Here is a 23,628-nt window from a genome sequence, read left to right on the forward strand (position 1 = left end):
AACGAGTTACGGCATCATGGCATATATCGGAGGAGCTGGATAGGTTCCACCACAATGTCGGACATCTAGAATCAATCAAATTCGTCATGGATATCAGATCTTGCTACAATTTGCAATGCGTGAACCTGCCGCCCAGCGCATACGCTGCGAGCCTGTACTGCCGTTTGTGAGACTGTGCATCATTACCGCTTTCATGACTGACTGGGCACAAAGCATGCACATTTGAATCGTGGTATCATCATGTCGTTATGGCTGCGGACCACTACCTAGCGACTACAAACTAACTGAGGTGCACATCACTACGACCGCTCCCAACATGCCAATCATTAGTATCGAGAATTGCTCCCCCGACATCCGCACAGCCGCTCCCAGTTGAGCGTTACCGCCTGGACCTGCGATCTCGCCTTGCCCACTCGTACCACCCTGGCCGTTACCATTGGTGTTCCCACTTCCCCTCCCACCCGATCCGTCATCCGCTCCATTTCCTCCAACTTGACCACCGTCACTCCTTCCGCTTGTCTCAATCTCGATGTCCTGCATAGGCGTACCCGGTGGGTTATTAACGCTGTTGACCTGGGTTTGGAAGTCGACCAAGGGGTTTTCGATCATCGCGCAGGGCATCCGTCCACCATTTGCACTGAGCGGACCGGGGGCGGGTTTTGTAGTAAGCTGCGAGGCACCAGGGAAACGCTGAATGCTATTCGTAACGCTGATGGGAAGGTTGAAGATGGTGTACCGATCCACGCCATTCAGTCGATAGTTCTGGTGTATGCTGATGTTGTAGTCCCCCCTCGCAGTAGAACCCTCATCCTCGTTGTTGTCTCCGACCAAACACTCAGGCCATTCGAAGTTGATGTGCTTGACTGTTTGACCACTTTCTTGATCTAGTATGTCTGCGAGTGGTGGTGTGGACGTCGTTATGTTCGATATAGTGAAGTTCTTCTGCGTAACCGTAGATGTAAGGAAGAGCGTAAAGTTAAAGACCTGGGTGAGCGGGTCGGCGATATTGCGTGGCGGCACTTGGAGTTTGCCATCGCCTGAGACATCGAGCGCGATGTGAAGGAAGTCGCCGCCCATGGGCGTAAATGGCTGTGGCTGGTGTTCTTGTCAGCAGGAGAATCGCGCGTCTTGACACTTCCACTTACTGCAAGGATGATTCCTAAGCCAGGTGTAAATATTCTTCCATTCACGATAGTGAACGCGCTGTTGTCGGGCCCATCGTTTTGTCCATTACGATTATTATCACCGTTCTGTCGTCTCTCGAATCCCCCATGATTCGGCGACCATGATCCCAGCATCTGCGCACCGACGACATTGTGCATTAGACATAGTGAAAAGAGTGAAAGGAACGAGAAAAAAGAAGTGGAAATCATTGCTCAACAACGATGCATGCTGACCAGCAGTAACGACAGAAGGAAAGAAGCGCGAAGGACAGCCTGAAGCAGGATATGTCGTTAGCAGGAAATCAAGGAAGCGCAATTACAGTGAAGCTTCGTAACCCGCGATAGCCGGTGGAGGTGTCGAGTGCCCAGTGGCCTTTGCATGATGCTTGGTAGAGGGCGAGAACTGGCTTTCATGCAATATTGGACGAAATATGCCTTATGAGGCATGCGAATTTCATTTCGAGACGCGTGGTGTCTGAGGAGTGATAGTTCGGCTGTGGTTCAGCCGGTGGGGGCTGCTGTTCGCTAGGCCGTTTCTTCTGTGTCTCGGGCACCTTCGCTCGAACACGACGCATCGGCGGGACTCACCACTTCTGCGACTTATGATACCTAGCTTCTCTCCGATGATGAAGTGTAGAAACACGGCCTTACCTCGACTTAAATAGCTCTCTGTCCAATCCAGCACTGCGCTCACCCGAAGTGCTTGTCGGGCCTCACAGATAGCCGAGCCTGATGCGGAACAGCAATGACGAGCTCAGATTTGCCGCCACCTTAGACAAGAAAAAACCTGAACAGGTCTAGAGCCTACATCAACGTTAGGTTATCTACTTTGCATGTTCTCATGTTGATGTAGATTGCAGGCCTGTTTAGCTTTTTTGTAGGTGGACATGGTGTGCAGAAACCGCGATATCGAGTCCATGACGCCCGCAGATGATCGACCCGTATCATGGCCTTATCTCAAGTACTTGCGACAGTGCTAATAAAAAAAACTAACATAACACTGTCGACATTGCCACCTCTTCACAGTATCTTCGCGACACGAAGCCACAGCACATCGTTGTGTTAACACCTATCACGTCTCAAGATGACACTGTAGGCAATGTCAGCGCACTGTCAAAAGCTGCGTTGCTGTTTGCAAACATGTCTAGACCCAGGCCAGACTACAAAGGTCTTACTTCGCTCTCGACGGACAGCAGCTGCCATCCACTTCAGACCTTATTGGCCCTCCTGGTGAGTGCTTTAGAGGTTTCTTCGCTAAACCATGTGCAAATCATGCAGAATTCCTGGGAATGCTCCTCAAGAAGTCCGATTTGATAAGTCTACTTCGGTCTCAGTATTAAAGGACGACGCGGCAAAAGAACAAGCTATCAACACTCCTCCAACGACTTTCCAGTCATGGTTATTTGGTGTACTCAGCGGAGGTCAAGATTCCTGGATCATGAACTACATGAACTCGGAGTTCTATGATATTGCCCGAAATGCCATCAAAGAGCGCACTGGAGGTCGAGATGTCCAGATCCTGATCATGACATGTGCGGCTCTCAATGCTGCTCGTGTACAGCTTCCAGTCATACTGAGCGCGCTTTTGAACCAGGTAAAGCCACAAGTCACTAGTTCTATTACCATCAGTGGTTATGACAGCGTACTTTGTGGTGGGGTGCTGACTCTAGCGCGCGAAAAGGCTGAAGAAAGCCGGAAGCTTCGACGTTTTCGCGGAGAGCATCAACTCCGTGCGGTTACAGGCGAGCTTTCGCTTATTGCTGGAGAGACAGCAGGCTCCTTCTGGCACAAAGGCAGGCAGTATATGCTCGAGATTCAGCGCTCTGGCACTGCGGAAAAATCAGAGCTTGAACGGTTGCGCACCAATGACTTTTTCACAAGCCTTCCCGATCCTTCGGGATCCATCACCGTTCGATGCTGGGGACACAGTCGACAGCCTATCACAGAGCTGTTTGAGGATGTTCAAAAGCAGGTTTTGGAAAGCACACAATTGACCGTAGTCGAGATGGGAGCACATGGAGACAAGAAGTCCAAGCGCAACAAGCGTCCTCTGTCCTCTATCGATCTTGACCCAAAGATGATGCGGGATATTACCCAGGACATCGAGATGTTCTTCCATAAAGATTCCCAAGCTTGGTATGAGAATAGTGGTCGACCCTACCGACATGGTTACCTTTTCGCAGGCCCACCAGGTACTGGCAAATCGTCGCTGTTGGCTGGGATTGCCTCGCACATGAATGTGCCCCTGTATATCATCAACCTACAAGGTATGGATGACTATGACTTAAGGGAAGCTTTTAGTCGAGTTCCTTTCCGGAGCTGCATCGGCCTTGAGGATATCGATTGTGTCGGTGTCGATGTCGGTAACCGAGGCGCACAAAAACCAGATACGCAACTCGGCCCTAAGTCTCAGTCGTCAGGCTCTGGGGACACTGAAGAGAAGCCCGAAATGAATGTGCTGGAGACCATGCTGGCACAATTCATGGAAAAGCAGAGTGTCGCAAACTACAGGGTGCTCGACCAAGTCAAAGCTATAAAGGCGGCTACTCTAGAAGTCCTAGGTGAGCCTGAAGATTTCGCTAATGCGACCGATCCAAAGAAGACAACGAAGCCCTCTGAAACCACAGATTCTACACCCAAATCAGTAACTCTTTCGGGCTTGCTTAATATCATTGATGGTGTCAATGCCACGGAAGGGAGAATAATTATCATGACGACAAACCATCCGGAGAAGCTTGATCCAGCACTGTATCGCGCTGGTCGTGTAGAGCGCAAGTTCGACATCTCTTACGCAAGCAAAGCCAGCTCAATTATGACCTTCAAACGCCTCTTTGATAACGACGTCTGCAAACGATACAACTCAGAAGCTATACATCGCTTCGCTTTAGCCTTCCAGGCCCAGTTCCCGAGCAAGTCGCGCATCACTACTGCGGAGCTTGCCAAATACTGTGGCCAGTATCGTGGAAGACCGGACATTGCTGTCCGCGAATTTGCTGACTGGTTACAGCGCGGGGCGGAGAAGTTCTCATGTCCTGTTGACTACGCTAATCTGATTGATGAGGAGGGTATCTACAACGTTCCAGAGTCCTTTGATGATGAGCTCCTACAGGTTAGCGCGGATGATCTGGTTGATCCCATCACAGCCGTAGCATCCGGCATTGAGGTAGCTGCGAAGATACAAGGAGGTCACCAAAAGTCGGGATTCTGGAACCCTTTCAAAGCCATGAATACTTGGTTCTTGGACTCTGGAGACCACACTGACCTTGAGTCTATCGAGGCTTCACTCTCAGGCGTCGAAGAATGTACAGAGCACACTATCGAGCCTTCAGCTGACCCACTGCATAACCGATCACTCCTAGAGCTACGGCACACCGACACTGAAACATGTCATATCGGAGAGCCCTTCCCGGAGCCCCTCGCGTTCGGTATAACATTCGACCCTCTAGATTCGTCGCTTCACAGTCGGAACGCACAAATCTCCGAAAACCGCATCAGCCCTGGTCTTGCGACGCCACAGCTGGGATACTCGTCAGCACTTTACCCCTCACCAATGTACAACGTATCTCCAGGGTACGAAGACAGCGAGTGTAGTGATGATACTGAGCCTCTGCTTAAGAGCTATGTCTCGAGTGTTGAAGCTTCCTCAGTTTCGTCAAACGAGTCGGCCTGGGATGAAGCGCATCATAATCAGGCTAGCCCTATTCGCTCGGTGGCCTCAGTCAAGTTCTCGGAGCCAGGGAAATTAGCGCTAGCATCGCCTCGCCCCATCGTTACAGACTCGGTTGCGTTTGAACACGAGCGCCATGATTCTGCTGTCGAAGACTCCGATACTGACGAGTTCGACACTGCAGAAGAGTAGCCTAGCCTACATAGTGAGCGACTGAAGAATCTGATTGGAAACACAGTTCCTAGTAAAGGGGGTGTGTCTAGTCCCTCAAGCTGGATAATTGCACTGTGAGCTCAGGTGAGGCAACTGGATAGTATGTGTGGAAAGATTCAACATTAGTGAAATTTAGCAGTATTAAATGTAAATACATGGCATTCTCATACATTCGTGTCTTTGAAGGGAACAAAGTAAAAGTCTATTGGTATCAAAGAAACTCGTAACAACCGCATGCGCAAGAGGACACGCAATCTCGGGTTATTGCCAGGGCTGGCTATCGTATCGTCCGTTATATTGAATGTGATCCGACGACGCCGACGACGTACTCCCTTGAGTATTGTGAGCCGCCGAGTGTGCCAATATTTCCTCCTTGCTCCCTGCGAAGCTAATCTTATCGTCACTGTCCTTGCGACTATGGCTCTGGACTGTGAACTCTGTTGTTTTGATAACGGTCGAGGGGAGCTGGTCGTTGTTTGCTTTTCCGCTGGTAACGTGTACCTCCCATTGTTCTTGGTGCTCCGTGTTTGTGGCTAAAGCGGAGCGTTGATGTCCCGTTCCTCGAACCGTTCCTAGCGCTACGGCCGCTGACCGGTTTCCGCCGTTGCTGTACGAGCTGGCACATCCACTCCGAGCGTTCCGAGTCAGGGCGACGAGGCGGTTAAGGATGCTGAATTCGAGCTTGAGCTTGATGCTGTATACGAGCGGCTTCCACGATGTCTGGATCTCGAACATGTCTGCAAATTCGAGGCCCAGGATACTGAAGTCCAGGAGGATGACGAGCAAGTTGACAAAGATGAGGTGTTGGAGTAGGCTTTTCGTGCCAAAGTTTCCGATCGTACGTTCCATACGGAGGAGCTTCGTCGTTTCGTATACGTAGAGACCGGAGATGATGAGTTCCTGGGCGATGAAGACGCTGAGTTGGATCTTTTCGTAGATCTGGTAGGGCTGTACGAAGGGTGTGGGGTTATCGGAATTGTTTCCGTAGACCAGGACGATGATGGGTATGTGGAGCCATATGGCGTTGGTAATGATCATAACCAGAACGGCTTTCAATTTCTTCCTGTTGTGCATCACGATGTGTAGACGCGAGTAAAGCACGACAGACTGTCCGGTGATCATCGCGCACCATCCTACCAGGATGAATGTGGCGTAAATGTTCTTTTGCGGAATATTTGCGAGGTGCATGAGCGTGTAGCCGATGGCGTTGAAGACGATGCCCCATGTCGATATGGTGAAGCTCCAGAAGTAGAGCCCGCTCCGTCTCTTGAACAAGGTGAAGATGTAGACATTAAGTTCGAGGAAGTTGTAAAGTGCTATGCTAAGGAAGACTGCCGCAATGGTCTTGGAGACCACGATGTCGACTGCCATCGCGAGGCAAGAGAATGTTTGAGGGAAAAGCAGTCAACGAAGCGAAAGGTGGAGTTTGAAAGCGGATCTGGGGATCGCCTCCACAAGACTTGTTCAGCGTCCAGCTAGGTTCGGTGTAGCCGGGGTATCGCCATGAATGGGTAATCTGAACCTTTCCATGCTACCTATCTCGATTTCAGCCGTACTGAGCCGCAACCGCAGGGGCTTTACGACATACCGATCCTGGTCCACGCGGAAACCAGCCAGCAAATCCCTCACACTGACAGTCTGTTTCGTCCGGGGAGGGCGGAAGACATCTCATGAGACCCTCCTTTGCTTGGCGACACATCATGTTCGCTTGCGTGAAAGCCCCCATTGGTGGGAGTCGAATGCGATGCAAGCCACACTAGCTTGAATCGCAATCAGATATCGGTCCGTTCCTGCTAATCCTCAGCGCGATGTCAGGTTGCGATTCGCTCCTGTAGCCTTGTCAGCTTCCCGTAGCTAGCATGTCCCTGTCCAATTCTATTTTCCTTGAAAGACCCCTTGGCTTTACGATCAAGCATCGTATGATGACCTGGGCCGTATTATCTGTAAGATATTGCCATGGGTGTTACAACGGCCAGCAGCCGATGAACCTCTGACCCCTTCACATCTCGCGTTCGGGTACTATACGTGAGGCCTGGATGATCTCGGTACCATCGTCGGTGTCTCTTGTTGTCCATGCACGGTCGATGGAAGGTTCTCCGGATCGACCAAAAAGGAAACACAGGGCTAGAAGCTTCATGCGCTTCTTCGACCCCTACTAACGGACGATACCAATACTTGGTTCCCGGTGTCATATAGAAAGCGCGTCGGTTTGATACCTCCTGCTTGGACCTCTTCGCTTGCAGCGTACGTGATTTAAAGTTTGAAGTACCTGCAGTATGGGGGAAGTGCGGTTCAGAGCTTCTAGTTTCTGTGACCATGTGCCAAGCAGACGGCGTGCTGTTCAGTCGCTGAGCCACGCGGCACGAACAAAATGCGGTCTTTGCATCATTTGATCAGTGAAAGATCTGCGCACTTAGAAATCGTGTGAATTGTATTCCAGCAGCGTTGCATCATGAGACCCAACTGGCTCAGGTGCCCAAGAGGAGGCAGTGCTGTATCGCTTCGTGTTTTGTCTGGTGTCGAAGTGGCGTTTAGCAATGTGCAGGAGCCGGAGGCTACCTTTCCCTGGGGTCCGGGGTTGCGCCGACTGAAAGTGGCGGCCCTTTTCTCGGGACGCGTGGACTTAGCTTCCCCTTATGTTAGGCCTGAAGGTCACGTGTGGGCTCGCGAACCTGCGCATTGGACTCCAACACCCGAGGGCCAATAGATAATTAGTGGATGTTTAGTGAACGCCACCATGCAACAGCGGCCTGCAGGCGAACTCTGGCCTCGGGAAGGCGAACCTGATGAAGAATACACCGAACGCAGGTACTAGCACGTTGCATCTTTCAATCCTCTTGGGCAGCATTGTCACTTGGGCAGTGTTCAATCTCTGGCATTATGCAGCTCTGATATTTCAAATTACATTATTTGTCTATTTGTGCGGTACAACACATTATGGTATACGTTCAGTAATTTAGACAGCGACATTGACGGATTCGTCGATCACTGAATGGGTGCTCCAGAGGCGCCCAAGGTCGCGTAGAATAGCTTGGTCTGACCGGTAATGATCATCCGTCCTTCTCCCGCAAACTTGAAGTTGGCTGCTGTCGTACCCGTGTAGATCTTTCCAATGAGCTTGCCCGAAGGGTTGTAAACCCATACACCATCTCCGGCACCAGTGTAAACACGGCCCATAGAGTCGGTGTGTACACCTGTCGTGGAACGTTAGCGATTGCATTTTCAAGGTTGCATGTCCACGTGCGAAACTTACCATCAGGGATACCAACGGGAAGGTAGGCGAAGGTCTTGCGGTTGCTAAAAGTACCATCCGCACAGACGTCGAACGAGTAGACCGACGCGGGGGCAGTGAAGTTGTAACCGTAGAAACCCATTGCAATACCAGTGTCGGCGACGTACGCCTTCCTGCCATCGGGCGACATGGTGATTCCGTTGGGGTGGCCGAAATCATCAGCAACAACGGTTAGCGCACCCGTGTCAAAGTTGTATCGGTACACCTGCTCCCTAATAGCGGGTACGGGACGGAAATCCTGGAGGTATCCGTAGAGTGTGTCGGTGAAGTAAAGATCGCCATTTGTTGGGTTGACGACCAAATCGTTCAGCGAGTTGAACTGACGACCGAAGTAGTTGTTCACAAGAGCTAGGATGGTTAGTGTCACTATTTGTTTCTGGGTGAGATTGGGATACTCACTGGTGGTGTTGTACGGTGGCAGAGGGTTCATCATGTACAATGCCGATGGCACGTTGTCACCTTGGCCTTCACCGGCGAAGATGATGTTGCCCTTGTAGTTGGTACCGCCGTTAGGGTTGATAACCTGGGGGTTTGCGGTGTCGACGACAGTGACAGGTGCTGCCTCTAGGGATCCATTCCTAACTTTCTCGGCATCCGAAAGACTGATCTTTTGAATGATGGAAGACTTGTTCAGTCCGGTACCCGCAGCCTTCGCACCAGCGTTCTGGACGAAGAACACCTCCTCTGTCGGAGGGTACCACGTAACAGCCTCGTGGAAGAGCGGGTCCGACTCTGAGGTTGCGATGGTGGTCAACGAAGGGTTCTCGCCGATGACGTCGTAGAATTCCTCGTCATAAATGTGGAAAGGCTTCTCCAGAAGAGAATCGGCAGTCACACTGGGCCAAACGAAGAGCTATGTCTTTGTTAGATCCTTTCGAGCTTCACGAGGATGTAAAGATGAAAAACGTACCGATGTCGCATTGGCTCCAGAAGGTGGCGGGACTGTCTCCAAGACATTGAAGCTCTTCTGGTCAACGACCTGTGCAGACTCAGGTACAGTCCGCGCGAAAGCACAGCCAACTGCTGCGCTAGCAGCCAGGAAGACGGATGTAGATGGCATCTTGAGGTGAGATTGACCGACTGTACATCTCCAAATCGCGGAGACTGCCCCATTATATGAAGCAGCTGTCCGGATAAACCCTTGACCGTTCTCGTCCCGGCAAAGAGAATATTAGATTATCTCGGCAGAACCCATAAAGCGGCATTTTCGTCATCATGCGGCTCGCTGGTAAACCATTTGCGGCATGGCATGGTGGAAGAGGGCCGATGGCGTTCAATTAGCCCAGGGTTAGAGAGGCCGGCGATGAGGCTAAGCGCAATGACCCCGTGGGGTTGGAAGGTGTCGGCATATCGCGACCCCGCCCTTGGAGTCGCGCAACGGATTTCAATTGCGTCAGAGGAAGCACGATCATGACCATTGACGAAGAACCTTTCGCTCATTGGATCATTCTCCAATACCGAAAGTTTGTTGCGCGCAACTTGTAGGCTAAATTATTGTACGGTACTTCGAATGCGCTTGTCGTATGTTCCTTGCTTCCCGATGCACACCAAGCCGCTGTGCCTTCTTGGCACAACAGTTTGACCGGTCGGGGTTACTCGACCCGCTACCCGTTACCGACGTGCTTTGGACAATGCACCAGAAGCCTAGATTCACCTTTTCGTATCCAAGGCCATGGGCGGAGATACATTGCCGCATGGGGTTGCCGCAGAATTGGAGACTCCTGGTCAATATGCCCATGTCCCTATATCTCCCAAAAAGCTTAGCCTTTTCTTATCGATACATCCCAGGTAGAATAGCTACGGATGCTATGTGATCGGCCGTTCACGTGCAGATTTGACCGTAGGATTCAGCACTGTCGACATGCAAGTGCCTCCACGCCTTCTAGATCCTGAAATTCCAAGCTTCGGGCAGTCATTGTCAGCTCACAAACATTGGTTGAAGAGCTAGCTCATCGCTCTTGTCACTTAGCCCAGGAGGTAAGCACGCTTTCCGTGTCACTTGAATCAAGAAAGCCCCTCGCGGCTTTTGCCCGTCCGAGACTACGACGCCCTACTTAGGTACTTTGCTTCTGATTATAGAGGGAAGAAGTAGTTCTACCGATGCGAATGAGAGGGAACAGCGTGATTGAACTCCAGCGTAAATCAACTTCAGATTGACTTCCAAAGACCACAGAGGAGAGCCGAGAAAGTGCTTGGAAAGCAAGTCTATCTAGAAGGAGCTTACACCTCTCCCCCAATAGTCAGCTTATCTTCGGCGCCGGACACCAGAATATCTCGTCAAGCCAACCCAAGTGTTTAGTTCATACTAAAGTCGTAAGCATACGCGCATAGCCTGTTTGCTATGGCACGCGAGCCCTATATTACCGGCACTTCTAAGAATGCCAATAGAGCTTCCTAACAAGCTATCCCTTCATACGCCATGCACAAGGCATGACATGACCGCACTTACAGAGAGAGATGAATGGTTATTTAGTCTGTCATTACGGTGGCCTTGTATTCTCCGTGGAAGTAAGGATCATCCTTGTCGTATGTTCGGTATTTGAACAATTGTCTTGATGCATACACAGCACAAATACCAAGTGTAAGCCAAGGACGGAAGCCCAGTCTTGCGAAAGGGACTAAAACACGTGGCCTCCTCTCGCACCCTCCATCTTCCTTCATGGGCTGGAATAGACGCAATGGCAGTACAGTTTCAGCATATCACATCACATCACAAGTCGCAAGAAAAGATCAATGATTGGGTCATGAAATCGTGAGTGATATTGCTCTTTCAACATTACCCTTCCATGTCCGCCGTCCCACCCACCGTAACCCAACCGGCCCCAAGAGACCCAGCCTCCGCAACTCCACTCAGAACCCCCTACGTTGATACAGTAAAGCCGTACCAGTCATTCAATACGAAAAGAGAAGAAGACAAGGAAGAAGAACGCCAATCCCCATTCGCGCTATTTTCCAGCTGCGAAGGTATCCTCGTGGGGGGATGCATATGCAACGCACAAACTCCAAGATAATGGCCAAACCCAAAACCTGCCAGAAAAAGGGACAACCTTGTTACCCCAAGATATCGTGGCCGTAACGTTCAGAAGCTCGTGATAAAAACAGTGGCGAGAAAACAAAGGAAAAGTATAAAACAAAAAACAGGCGACTCGTCGTAGAGTGAGTCGTGAAGCATCAGAAGTGCTTTTCCCTTTTTTCGATCTCAAAACGCCAGATCGTCAGAATAGTGTACAAGGGTGATGTTGATGATGATGATGTCGAGGTACCACAGTATCGCAGGACATTCGGAAAATGGCTGCAGATGCACGTCGTAACCAAGACAGTGTTTGTGCGGAGTAAACGGAGCGGAGTAGTAACAAGAGAACAATAGTGAATGATGAGTAGCCTCGCGCAAGCACTTAGCTCATATCCATCATATCCTCGAAGAGGCCGTCCTGGTGTTCATCGGCGTAAGTGGCAAGAACTTCATCGCTGGGTCCGAAATTGCCTTCGTAGATGGTGGCACCAGCGCGGCGTCTTGACTCAACCCATCGGCAACCGTAGCATTGAAGGACTTGCTCGGCAGTTGGTCGCATGTCGGGGTCTCGGTTCAACATGGCGTAGACGACGTGGTCCATCGAGTTAGGGTCGTTGCGCTGCACCATGAATGAAGGTGCACGGGCCAGCTCCTCCTCAGGGTTAGAGGCTGGCTTGACTGTAATGGACGCCATTGAGTCTTCTGCGGCGTCCGACATGAGGAAGCCATCCATAGAAGGCCTCGCTGGCTCAGAGACCGGGTCGCCATGGGAGTCCCGACTAAGTGTGCTGCTGTCGGCGCTCCAAGTCAGACTGGGAAGCACATTCTCGAACTCGCCCGATCGTAGCTTTTGCCAGTAGTCGCCGTTCTCAGGAATAACGCAGTTGCCGGCAATTTCGGCCAGCATCATGCCAAGGGCAAAGACGTCGGCAGGCTTATCGAACCGACCAGAGAGTTGCTCGGGTGCAAGGTAGTGGCGGTCGCCTTCGCCATCAATACCAGCTGGAGCTGGCCACTGACTCGCTAAACCGAAGTCTGCAATCTTCAGTCCACCCTCAAAGTCGATGAGGATGTTAGCAGGCTTAAGGTCGAGATGGATGTAGCCAGCATCGTGAATGGATTTGAGACCCTGCAAAAGGATTAGCGGTGTTGTGAACAAAGACTATAATTAGACATACCATCAGAAGTTCGAGCAGGATCTTCCAGATGCGGAAGTCATCGAGACGGCTATTAAAGCCAACGGTGTCGAGGTATTTTCTCAAGTTACCGCCCTCGCAATACTCGGTCTGGATGTATAGGTGTTGGTCAAATTCCCAGTGGGTCTTGATGTCCAACACGTGCTCGTGGCCCTGGAGAGCGTAGAGGATGTCGACCTCACGCATCTTCTTCTGACGGTCTCCTGCGCCAATGTAGGCCTTCTTCGATTTCTTTACAACCCATACTTGGCTGCCGGCGGGCGACCTCAGCGGCGAGACCTTAACCGGCTGGCTCACACGGTACACTGTAGAGAATTCGCCCTCTCCGCCATCGAGAGGCTTGATCTCATGGAATCGTTCACTCAAGGACTCATCCACGTCGTTCTTTGTTAGACCGATGGGGATGGCTCCTTGGACACTTCCAAAGAATCCGGAGTCACGTGGCGTTGTCGGTGTGGCGGGCGCAAAGGAGCCAAAGCTGCTGTTGAAAGGGAACGATCCCCGTCGGTTACCGGAGATCGACAGCTTGCTCGCATCAAGAGGGGCGAAAGACTCGTGCGCGGGAGTCTGTGGTGACGGTGCGCCAAAGAGGCTTCCAGCTGCTGTAGAATGTTTAGTATTGCTCTCGCTATCCGATGACTGGAGAGATGTGCGGGCAACCTGCCGCGGAAGAGACAGAGGGCGAGCCAAAGTATTGGCTTGCCGCAGCAGTCGACTCCTATTCGCGTTGAGGGCATATGCGGAGGGGGACTTATTAACCGTTGACTCAGACTCAGCGTCCTCTGACGAGCTGTCTTCATCCGGAAAAGTCAATGAATCTATACGAGATGTGTACTTACTCGTTGGCCGACCATCATTGTCGGGTACTGCAAATGTGTCTTGACCAATGGAAGGGCGCGAGCGGAACGTCTTACGTCGCAGGCTGCTCTCCTTTGAACGACGGCTGGACCCATTACTGGGCTTGGTCGGTGTGGGTGGCATGTCATCCGCGCTGGATTGGCTGTCACCCATCCGGTTCGCTGTCGGTGATTGTGTGTCCGGCTGGACATCCTCATCGTTATCTCCGTCGATACTCACAAAGCTGCCTCGGCGTTGCATGGTACCGCTCATACCACCGAAGATGCTTGGTCGACTGCCGAAAGCCTCTGTTGAAAACTTGGATACGTTTGCACTGAACGGTGTGCTAGGCGTGCCGAACTGATGTTGCGGGCGAGCTTCATTGCCAAAGAGACTGCCACTCCTCTTGACCAAGGGTGTGTCAAGGTTGACAGTGCGGTCTGCTGCGGCAGGGGGGAAAGACTGGCGCTTGGATGGCGTGTCGGGCATGACATAGATGCCTCCTGCTGCTGGCTCATCCGCATTGCGGTTCTTCTTGGACAGAAGGCCGGTCGAGAAGGCGACAGGTGCCGGTGGCGCAATCTTGAATGGTGTGTCGAACGAGTCTTGCGTCGACTGCTCGCCATCTGGGGCATGTGGGCGCCCGATACCGATGGGAAGTGAGCGAGAGAAGTGTGGGTTGTTGGGCATCGGAGGCGGGGGGAATGCAGGGCCGCCCCATTGAACGGCTGGAGCCCGGGGAGGAGCCATTGGTGTGCCGCTCAGGCTGGATGAAGCAGAAGATGGTGTATGCGCGTGTGAGAGTGGGTGCGGCTGTGCTGCACCGGCTCCGCGAGGGAATGGCGTTGGCAAGCCCATGCGCCCGGCGTCAAAGGTAGACTTGCGGAAAGGCGTCTGGACGGGCGGTGTTTGGGTGGTTGAGTTAACGGTGCTGTCGAGGGACATGCGGTTGCGCGTCTTGGAGGCAGCCGGCCCAGGCATTGCGAACTCGCCATCGTTGCTCGGCTTCCGCGGGGTGTTGGATCGCTGTGATAGGGTCGACCTGCGCAGTGACGTTGTGCGGCGGACTGGTGATGTAGCACCCGAAATAGGTGAGCTGTTGAAGGAGAAGCCGTTCGTCATGTCGTTGTACAAGCGCGAGCTCTCATCGGCAGAGATGCGCGGTGCGGGGGACGGGTCGAATATGCTCTCGAAGTCGTTTCCGAGGCTCGACACGCCGTGCAGGCTCCGGCGCTTTGCCATGGGACTGGATCCGGGCGAACCGCTGAGGTTCATCAGTCCATCATTGCGCTTGAGCGGGCTTGACTTTGCTGGTGGCGCGGGCGACAGCTCGGGGCGGCGCGCAAACTCGAACTTGATGGGCTTGTCGTCGACTTCTAGTCGCTTGTCCATGTCCATGGTGTCCGGGGACTCTGCGCTTGGGCGTCGCGCGGGGATGTTTTCTTGGCCGGGCGAGTGTCGCGTAATGAAGGGCGTCGCGTTGCCCACGTCGGAGGTCTCGGCCAAGGCGCGTCGCCGGGGACTCTTGGAGTTGCTGTTGCGCGTGCGCGGCGATGACCGGAAAGGGCCTGAGCGTCGCAAGGAGAACTTCTTCTTGGCCGGTGCAGCTTGCGCTAGTGGTGACTCAGGGAAGTTGGCGATGGGGCTGGTGACCTTGTTCGCTTTGGGAGAGAATGCGCGCGCAATGGCGAGGGGCGAGATGGGAGAGCGGGGCGTGTCGGAGTTGCGGAGTTGGAAGCGCGACTGTTTGGAGGGTGAGCGCGACAGAGAGCGGCGGAGCTCCTGGAGGTGGGAGAAGTGGGTGCTGTCGAGTCGATAGCTGTGGGGTCCGGTTGGTGAGGGAAAGTGCATGGTGCCACATTCGCGACTGGGCGAATATCCGTAATCCATGGCTCGCGTAGTGGGAGCCGTCTGGAGTGAGTCGGGATGTTTTGGGATGAGACGGGCAGTGTTGACGTGATTTAGGCAGGCGCAGAGGGCATGGAGATGAGTGCAGTCTTCAGTCGATAGCGATGGCGCGGTAGTCCTGCTGGCGCGTGGTGGATGCGGACCGTGGTATGAATGCGTGGAATGTCGTCGGCAGGCGCGCGATGGGGTAGTGCTCGATGCTGGCCGGGTTCCGTGATTCCACCTTCAACAAGCAACGGCCAAAGTCCGGTGGTGCTCCATACAAGGCCTGGTGATGGAGGGTCCTGGTGGAGAAAGGATGGCTGGAGGTGGAGAGAGCGTGTTGATGTTGACGGCGTGTCGGAGGGTGATTTGCTGTGTCGTGTACTGGGGAAGCGAGGGCGCAGGCGTCGCGTGTTTACCTCCGCACGTTAGGCAAGTATAGTCGCAACACACGGCAGGCGCGTCACAGCGCGATGATGCAATGGCGAGGGGAGAGTGCAAGCGATCGAGCGATGGAGAGACCCTTCTTGCGCTCGATAGCGATCGGCTGGGAATGCAGTGGTATATGAGAAGAGACGCGTTCTCTCATGTGCAGGGTGTCTTTTCGCCGGGCGTGTGGCAGGAAAGTTGGGGCGTCGGGGCCCGTGCGTCCCAACCCGCCTCTTACTTCGTGACGCCCTGCAGCGAAGCCCGTTAGCCCTGCCTGCCAATCGAATCCACGTCTGCAGCACAAAGTGAAGCAGTCATAGAGGCGACCCGAGTAGGCTCTGCAAATTTAGACACGCGAAGCTCCACCGCTGCCAGCTCGCTGCACGTCTGTTGCACTGCGAGGCGCTGCTGCGGAGCTCTTGCCACGTTTAGGTGTGCGTGTTTACATGCCGTGTTTGTTGATCAACAAGCAGAATCAAAACAACACCAAATCCTCGCCACCACCGCATCTTCCCCAACCACAGTATCGGCACCAGGGCGCTCGAGCCACGCGTCGACCCATCCCCCCTTCTATGCCCAAATTAGCAAATCTTATCGTCTTCATGCCATCGGGTGGCCGAGTCGCGCGGAATAGGGGCTCCAGCTTTGCGCCCGCCTGCCACCAGTTCGGCGGCCCGCGTCACAATCTTAGCCCTCCCCATTATGATTGCCTCTGCAGCTCGCCTGCAGCCTCCCTATCGATTGCACGCATCTTCGCCTATTCAGCTATCGATAGGCTTTGCGAGTCGTAGGAAACATGTGCTTGTCCATATTGCTTTGCCTGCAGTTTCAGCTGGCTGCCTGAGCAAAGTTCATGGGCGTCGTCATTAGGATCCTTCCAGCTGATTCTGAGTATTGCCCAAGACGCGTCTTCGCGTTGTTTGCGTCAACAGCGCCGTACAACCGGACTCCCCTCCCTGGCTCGACTTTGTCCGATCGCACAGCTTGCTGCGATCGAGGGTTTTGCTCATGATGTTTGGTCTGCACCTAGCCATCCGTCCATCCCCATGGCGTCGGGATCGAGAGTCCTGGTTACACATGACGTAGTCTTGTGATCTCCCCCCAGCTTTCGATGTGAGAGCCATCCCGTGAACGCTGAGCGGATGAGCTATCGATATGATACGCGCTAAAACCTCGCAAGGGCTGTTGGTAAGTGGTTTTAGGAGGCGGACCGTGTGCCGCTCGATAGTCTCTTCGAGAGAAGCGTGCTCATGAGGCCTTCTTCGAGGCCACGCTTCGTGATGGTTGCAACTACTTCACCACTAATCTCCGGGAAGGTGCGGTAACGGATCGTACCTACTTCATCGATCAGACGTAAAAGCACGTGGACATCGTCCGTCACGCGGCAAGATCATCGCGTCATGGTGAAAAACAACTTCCTAATACCGCGAGTTCGCAAATCTGCATCATGTGGCCGCATCTGCGACCTCATTGTTATTCCACTAGAAAGATCCCCGCTAGCCTACCGTTCAACATACAGTACTGCAGGAACGCGCTCTGGATGCCATGTTTTCCTGTTTCATCATCGCCGTACCTGCCTTAGCCTCTCGCACGCTTCCCCCTTCTACGTCCACATAGTCATCTATCATTACTACCTTCCGACATCGGGATCACCCCATGCCCTCAATCTAGTAGGAAGTTCACAGAGTGGTCTGTGGAATGAACCTGAACACGCCTGAACACAAGATGTGCTGCAGCCTGCATCTTGACCAGTTCCGCAAGACGCGACATTGCATCGACAGAGTTTGGCTCGGTATTCAAAGGAGAAACGCGCTATGGGCATACAGCGACATGTCTTGCAGCCAGCCTTAGCCGCACCTGCAGCGGGCATCAGCCTTATGATACCCCAAGTTTGATGTTTCAACGCGTGTTTCAGATTCGCTACTTCGTGGCTCTGATTATTGTCAAGGCCATGTGGCTTGTCGCCCTGTTCAGTCACTGTGGTAACATCTGCTGGACTGTCGCCCTGTCTATGATTCCCATGGTAACTATTTCTAGTCGTCTCACTAGACTTGATGATATTGCGGGGAGATGAGTTGGCTTTTCAACAGGAGGTTCTCGGGGCCAGCATCACGACCGTGGATGGACGGCCACAAGGTAAGAACTTACGTCAAAAAACTTCAGCAATCAAGGTTCCACCCAGGAGCTTGCCTAAGGAAACTCACATTGCTTGCGCGTCAGAAAGCGGAGAAGAGAGTATCGGTCGGACTTGGCCCGGATATTAGAAGCCCAACATCGACAGCTGTCAAGAGTGGCGAACACAGGGTCCTCCCGTGGCAGCATCTTGGGATTCACAGGGTCTCGAGATGATCTGTTCCCACTGTTCATCCCGTCGCTAAGGTGACGCAAGATGTGCTGCCGTAGATGCCCAATGCTGCGCGTCTTCTTCGTATTGCGCATATTGCGGCCACTAGAAGATCCTTGGGGGCTATATTCGGGCATGGACCGTGTGGACTGTCTGTCCCCTTATCGTGGGCTCGTCGGGTAGAGTCAGGATGACGATGAAGTTCTGCTCGGACATCTTCGAGTAAGTCAGATAAGAAGTACTATGGTGTTGGTCAAGCCTGACACCGTGTGTTGTAATTTGTAACACAGTTTAACCGAAGGTTGCATTACAAATACTACCACGAACTTTGTTGAAAATCTGGAATAGTTGACAACTGCTATGGCTGTCTCGTGTTTCAGATCGAAATGACGAAAACCTGTCTAGCATTTGTCGCATGCGGGGTGAAAGGGTGAATTGATACACGTGCGATGCCTGCAAGGCTGTAGGCACCATGTCTACAGTAGCATTCATGATCACAGAGGAGTGCAGCGGTGATGTGAGGTATGAGTCTCCATAGCCGGATGGAAAAACTTTGTTCCCGTGGGTTGCCAGTCAATGGCGGGGTGAGTCAAATCAAAAAGTTGGCGGGGCATATATCTCGTCGCGCAGCCCACACGAGCACCACCGAACATCGCAACAATGGCCGACGAACAAGCTGCACAACAGCCACCGGCTGCCGAGACCAAGGACTTGCACACCGACCCAGTCACCGGCGAGAAAATCTCCAAGAGTGAACTGAAGCGTCGCCAGAAGCAGCGCGAGAAGGACGAGAAGAAGAAGGAGAAGGAGGCGTCGCTACCTGCGCGGCCCAAGAAGGAGAAGAAAGACGATGTCGAGGAATTGAACCCAAACGTGCGCATCGAACTTGCCTCTTTCAACTAATCTGGTTACTCACCAACTGCAGCAATATTTCGAGATCCGGTCTAACAAGATCAACGCTCTCCGCGCCTCCAAGCAACCCAACCCGTACCCGCACAAGTTCCACACCAACTACAAGCTCGCCGACTATGTTCGCGACTACTCGCACCTCAAGAAGGGAGAGACTGAGCCCGACAAGGAGATTCGCATCGGTCTCCGCGTCATGACACAGCGCTCTGCCTCCAACGCGCTGCACTTCTACGTTTGTACGTATACTGGATACACCGATATCCTATAGCTGATAATGTCTAGGCAAGGCTGAGGGTGTCAACATCCAGGTCATGTGTCAATTGCAGGAAGCCAAGGCCGACGTACCCTTCGAGAAGCAGCATGAGAACATCCAGCGTGGAGACATCATCGGTGTCATCGGATACCCAGGTCGCACCAGCCCCAAGAAGGGTGGTGAGGGTGAGCTGAGCATCTTCGCGCGCGAGGTGATCCTTCTCACCCCCTGCTTGAGGATGTTGCCGACGGAGCACTTGTGAGTCCACCTCAGAACTTCAGCAATGGTGATACTAATACTACACAGTGGCTACAAGGACCAGGAGCAACGCCACCGCAACCGATTCCTCGATCTCATCATGAACGACTCAACACGCAACACCTTCATCACCCGGAGCAGGATTATCAAGGCTGTTCGCAAGTACCTCGACGAACGGGACTTTCTGGAAGTTCAGACGCCTATGATGAACAAGATTGCTGGTGGTGCGACTGCGCGACCATTCAAGACATACCACAACGAACTCGACATGGAGCTTTACATGCGTATCGCGCCCGAGCTATACCTCAAGGAGCTTGTAGTTGGAGGTCTGGAGAGGGTATACGAGATCGGCCGTCAATTCCGTAACGAGGGTATCGATCTTACCCACAACCCCGAGTTCACCACCTGCGAATTCTACATGGCATACGCCGACTACAACGACGTCCTGAACATGACCGAGGAGCTCGTCAGCGAGCTGGTCAAGGAGGTCACAGGCGGATACGAGACCGTCTACCACACTCAGAGCGGCGAGGTCTACAACGTCAACTGGGCAAGGCCATGGAGGCGAGTCGAGATGATCCCGGCATTGGAGGAGGCCACCGGCGAGAAGTTCCCACCAGCGGATCAACTACACACTGCCGAGACCAACGAGTTCCTCAAGAATGTACTCAAGAAGGTCAAGGTCGACTGCTCAGAACCTCGCACCAACTCAAGAATGATTGACAAGTTGGTTGGTGAGTTCATCGAGGAGACTGCTATCAACCCTACATTCATTATCGGTCACCCCGAGGTCATGTCGCCACTTGCTAAATACCACCGCGATATCCCTGGTCTCTGCGAACGTTTCGAGGCCTTTGTATGCAAGAAGGAGATCTGCAACGCTTATACTGAGCTTAACGACCCCTTCGATCAGCGTCTGCGATTCGTAAGTTCCAGATACTTGCATTGAGGAGACGCATATTGACATGTACATAGGAAGAGCAAGCGAACCAGAAGGCGGCTGGTGACGACGAAGCACAGCTCATCGACGAGACCTTCTGTCAGTCGCTCGAGTACGGTCTGCCACCCACCGGTGGTTGGGGTATGGGCATCGACCGTCTAGTCATGTTCTTGACCGACCACTACTCCATCAAGGAGGTGCTCACCTTTCCCTTCATGAAGGACATTATCGAGGTCAAGACGCCCGCAGCGGAGGTCGTCGATGTAACGCCCAAGCCCACTGAGGGCATTCGTAAGTCCATCTTAGTCTGATGTAATTGAAGTTTGCTAATGCAATTCAGCACACAAATAGTTTCAACGTAGCATTACTGGCGTATGGGGTGGTTTGGCAATCATAGGGATGGATACGGATCATGAGCCATGTTTCACGAATGTGTCAGAGCTAGACAACTGAATATGAAAACATGAATGACTCTGGGACGGACGAAGAAACTCGAATTCCGAGTTGACAGTGTTCTCGCGATGCACCCCAGAGATACATACCAAGTCACTTTCTGCGAACGCTTTGCTCGGAATACAGAGAATACCTTTGGGTGATTTGCGACGTGAAGGACAACTCCAAGAGGAGAAAGAGCCTATTCGTATATAATAGGCACCCTCTTGGACGAGTGCAGGCATGGTCGCGTATTTTATTCGTGACGAGAGACCGGGGCCGATTTCTGAGTATAACAAGACAGTGTGATCGCGTGCTGTATGTGGACAATGGGTTTCAGTTTTCGGCTCCCCGCCCGCGGGCCCTGCCGCAACGTTTAATGCCCGAACCGTGAACCGCGACACCATTGCCGCAACATTATCGGCGTACGTGAACTTGTGCCGAGCGGGAGGCCTATGAATAGATTGGCAGCTTATATATGATACTCGAATCGAATACTGATGCATCTTCATCTCAACTGTCCACCTTCCGTCAACGCGTTGTTACATCTCCGGATACAGGTTGCGTGCGTCGTACTAAGAAGTTAGATATACACTATATTGAGGGAATACTGTATCAAATATGGCGGCACCAGGGGGCAAGTTTTTCATCCAGGAGAAGCTGAAGACGCCGGCGAAGCACCATGAGTCTTATGAGCAGCTGTGGGAGACGAAGTGGAAGAAGCCTGTATGTTCATCACAAGTCACTCACTCAAACTACACATACAAGACCGCAACTATATGATTTCAAACCCACTGATTCTTGATAGGCAGAAATGGGCGTCTACCCCTTCATGTTCGGCACCGCCTCCGACTTCGAGCCGATAGTAAAAGAGATGGTATCCAAAGACATGAAAGAGCCCTACAATTGGGACGAATACGCCAAAATTTACTTCCCACAGGCCGAAAAGCTCAAGTCAATAGCCGAAGAAGCCGAAAAGAATGGCGAAAAAGAGAAAGCATCAGAGTACTACCTACGCTCCAGCGCCGTGTACCGCATCAGCCGCTTCCCAGCGCCACGCAGCGAAGTCCAGCGCGAAGCCTGGAAACTAGGCAAGGAAGTGTGCATCAAAGGCCTGGGAATGCGGGAACACCCTGTCCACGAAGTCATGATCCCATACAAACACCGCAACCAAGACGAAGGCGAACACATACCCGTGTACCACCTCGTCCCTGAAAGCGCATCGAAAGAAAACCCCGTACCCACCCTCATCATCTTCACCGGACTAGACGGGTACCGCACCGAACTAGCCGTATGGATGGAAGGCTGGCGGCGTGTCGGCGTCGCAACCATCGTCCTCGAGATACCCGGCACAGGCGACTGTCCGGCCACGGCGTCCGACCCAACGTCTCCAGACCGTCTGTACAGCTCGCTCTTCGACTGGGTAGCCACGCAACCGCGTCTCGATGCAAAGAAAATCGCCATCTGGGCCTTCAGCACAGGCGGCTACTACGCCATGCGCGTTGCGCACACGCACGCTTCTAAACTCGCGGGCGTTGTCGCCCTCGGCGGCGGCTGCCACCATATGTTCTCCCCCGAATGGCTGGACAATGTAAATCACCTCGAGTACCCCTTCGATCTTGCCAACACACTGGCCTACAAATGGGGCTACGGCAACGACGTCGAGACCTTCAAAAAGGAGGCCATGAGCAAGTTCTCGTTGCTGAACGATGGCACGCTGGATAAGCAGGAGTGTGCGAGGTTGCTGCTGGTGAATGGGACTGACGATGAGATTTTCCCGATCGATGATTATTATCTTGCGTTGATGCATGGGGCGCCGAAGGAAGCGCGGTTTGTGGAGGGGTTCAAGCATATGGGCGAGCCGGAGAGCTTTTTTGTTATTATCAAGTGGCTGTATAAGTTGTTTAGCTTACAGGCGGAGGTGGGGACGATTATGGCTACGTTGCCATTTAAGCCGAAGTACTAAGTGGAGGGGTGGATAGCGAAAGTCGTTTAATGAGGGATACGAAACCTGGAGAATGCAGATGATGTCTTCTTTTCATTCCATGAACATCCTGTTACACTCTTTTGGTAGACAAGCGCTCCAAGTTCCCGGTGATTCCTTGTCCCTCATCGTCCACCGAGAGACTCCCGAGGTCATCACATACACGAAATGCTTTTTGCGAGACCACCCAAGAGATACAAAATTCGAACACAAATGCCACCAAGTAAATACCCAAGCAACAGCGAGCGCGCAGAATCATGTCGTAGTCGTCGTCGTTTTTAGGAAAGAACACACATTTGTAGATTCGTATAGCCTTTTGGTGACAACCCCAAAGCAGGTAGGTGGATGAGGAAGGAGGATGTACCTAGGTATGCCCAGAGAAAAGGACCTCTTTTATACCCCAGCTCGCATATCTCCTTCCGCACTCATGCTACATGCTATGTGAATTTTCGGTTACCGCCTCTTCTTACTCAATCTCCATGCCCTGTTTCTGAGCTTCATTGATCTTGAGCGCCAGAGCGGATAGGGACGGCACATCGGTTCTGATCTCAGAATTTTCGAAGCCGAATGCTCACAGAGAAACATCTTCTCGTATCTGTTGATCTTTTGAAAGGCAGACCATTGCTCATGCTGCGCAATTGTGTTCTTTTCGATACCGAAAGCTCAAAGAAAGACATGTCAAAGTAGGCTTCGGTTTTGAGAGAAACAGACATATTGAGGTCTTCAATTGTTTTTGGAAAGGGTAAGAGCAGAAGGCTGGAATGTAGACACGAAGTCGAAAGACGAAGACCTGGGTACTCTTCATAGT

General features: G+C 52.6%; 6 protein-coding genes across 6 annotated transcripts; 2 read left to right on the forward strand and 4 right to left on the reverse strand.

The window, feature by feature from the left end:
- Positions 1-273: 273 nt before the first annotated feature.
- Positions 274-1,322, reverse strand: J4E88_005050 (uncharacterized protein; the record flags this gene model as incomplete). The annotated part of the gene is made up of 2 exons (XM_049398691.1): positions 274-1,095; positions 1,146-1,322. The coding sequence occupies 2 exons, from the start codon at positions 1,320-1,322 to the stop codon at positions 274-276; spliced, it is 999 nt and encodes a 332-aa protein (XP_049255371.1).
- A 1,102-nt stretch (positions 1,323-2,424) lies between these two features.
- Positions 2,425-5,022, forward strand: J4E88_005051 (uncharacterized protein; the record flags this gene model as incomplete). Its single annotated transcript, XM_049398692.1, has 1 exon — positions 2,425-5,022. The coding sequence occupies one exon, from the start codon at positions 2,425-2,427 to the stop codon at positions 5,020-5,022; it is 2,598 nt and encodes an 865-aa protein (XP_049255372.1).
- A 282-nt stretch (positions 5,023-5,304) lies between these two features.
- Positions 5,305-6,414, reverse strand: J4E88_005052 (uncharacterized protein; the record flags this gene model as incomplete). Its single annotated transcript, XM_049398693.1, has 1 exon — positions 5,305-6,414. The coding sequence occupies one exon, from the start codon at positions 6,412-6,414 to the stop codon at positions 5,305-5,307; it is 1,110 nt and encodes a 369-aa protein (XP_049255373.1).
- Positions 6,415-8,028: 1,614 nt separating this feature from the next.
- On the reverse strand, positions 8,029-9,395 carry J4E88_005053 (uncharacterized protein; the record flags this gene model as incomplete). The annotated part of the gene is made up of 4 exons (XM_049398694.1): positions 8,029-8,237; positions 8,297-8,683; positions 8,735-9,188; positions 9,246-9,395. 4 exons carry the CDS (start codon positions 9,393-9,395, stop codon positions 8,029-8,031), a joined length of 1,200 nt encoding a protein of 399 aa, XP_049255374.1.
- A 2,335-nt stretch (positions 9,396-11,730) lies between these two features.
- J4E88_005054 (uncharacterized protein) lies at positions 11,731-15,271 on the reverse strand (the record flags this gene model as incomplete). The annotated part of the gene is made up of 2 exons (XM_049398695.1): positions 11,731-12,477; positions 12,527-15,271. 2 exons carry the CDS (start codon positions 15,269-15,271, stop codon positions 11,731-11,733), a joined length of 3,492 nt encoding a protein of 1,163 aa, XP_049255375.1.
- Positions 15,272-18,704: 3,433 nt separating this feature from the next.
- On the forward strand, positions 18,705-22,802 carry J4E88_005055 (uncharacterized protein; the record flags this gene model as incomplete). Its single annotated transcript, XM_049398696.1, has 7 exons — positions 18,705-18,917; positions 18,970-19,189; positions 19,236-19,464; positions 19,513-20,389; positions 20,440-20,695; positions 21,471-21,562; positions 21,645-22,802. 7 exons carry the CDS (start codon positions 18,705-18,707, stop codon positions 22,800-22,802), a joined length of 3,045 nt encoding a protein of 1,014 aa, XP_049255376.1.
- Positions 22,803-23,628: the final 826 nt, after the last annotated feature.

The sequence above is a fragment of the Alternaria novae-zelandiae genome, assembly GCF_023758075.1.
Source record: "Alternaria novae-zelandiae strain BMP 2774 chromosome Unknown scaffold_9, whole genome shotgun sequence".
Classification (NCBI taxonomy): Eukaryota; Fungi; Ascomycota; class Dothideomycetes; order Pleosporales; family Pleosporaceae; genus Alternaria; species Alternaria novae-zelandiae.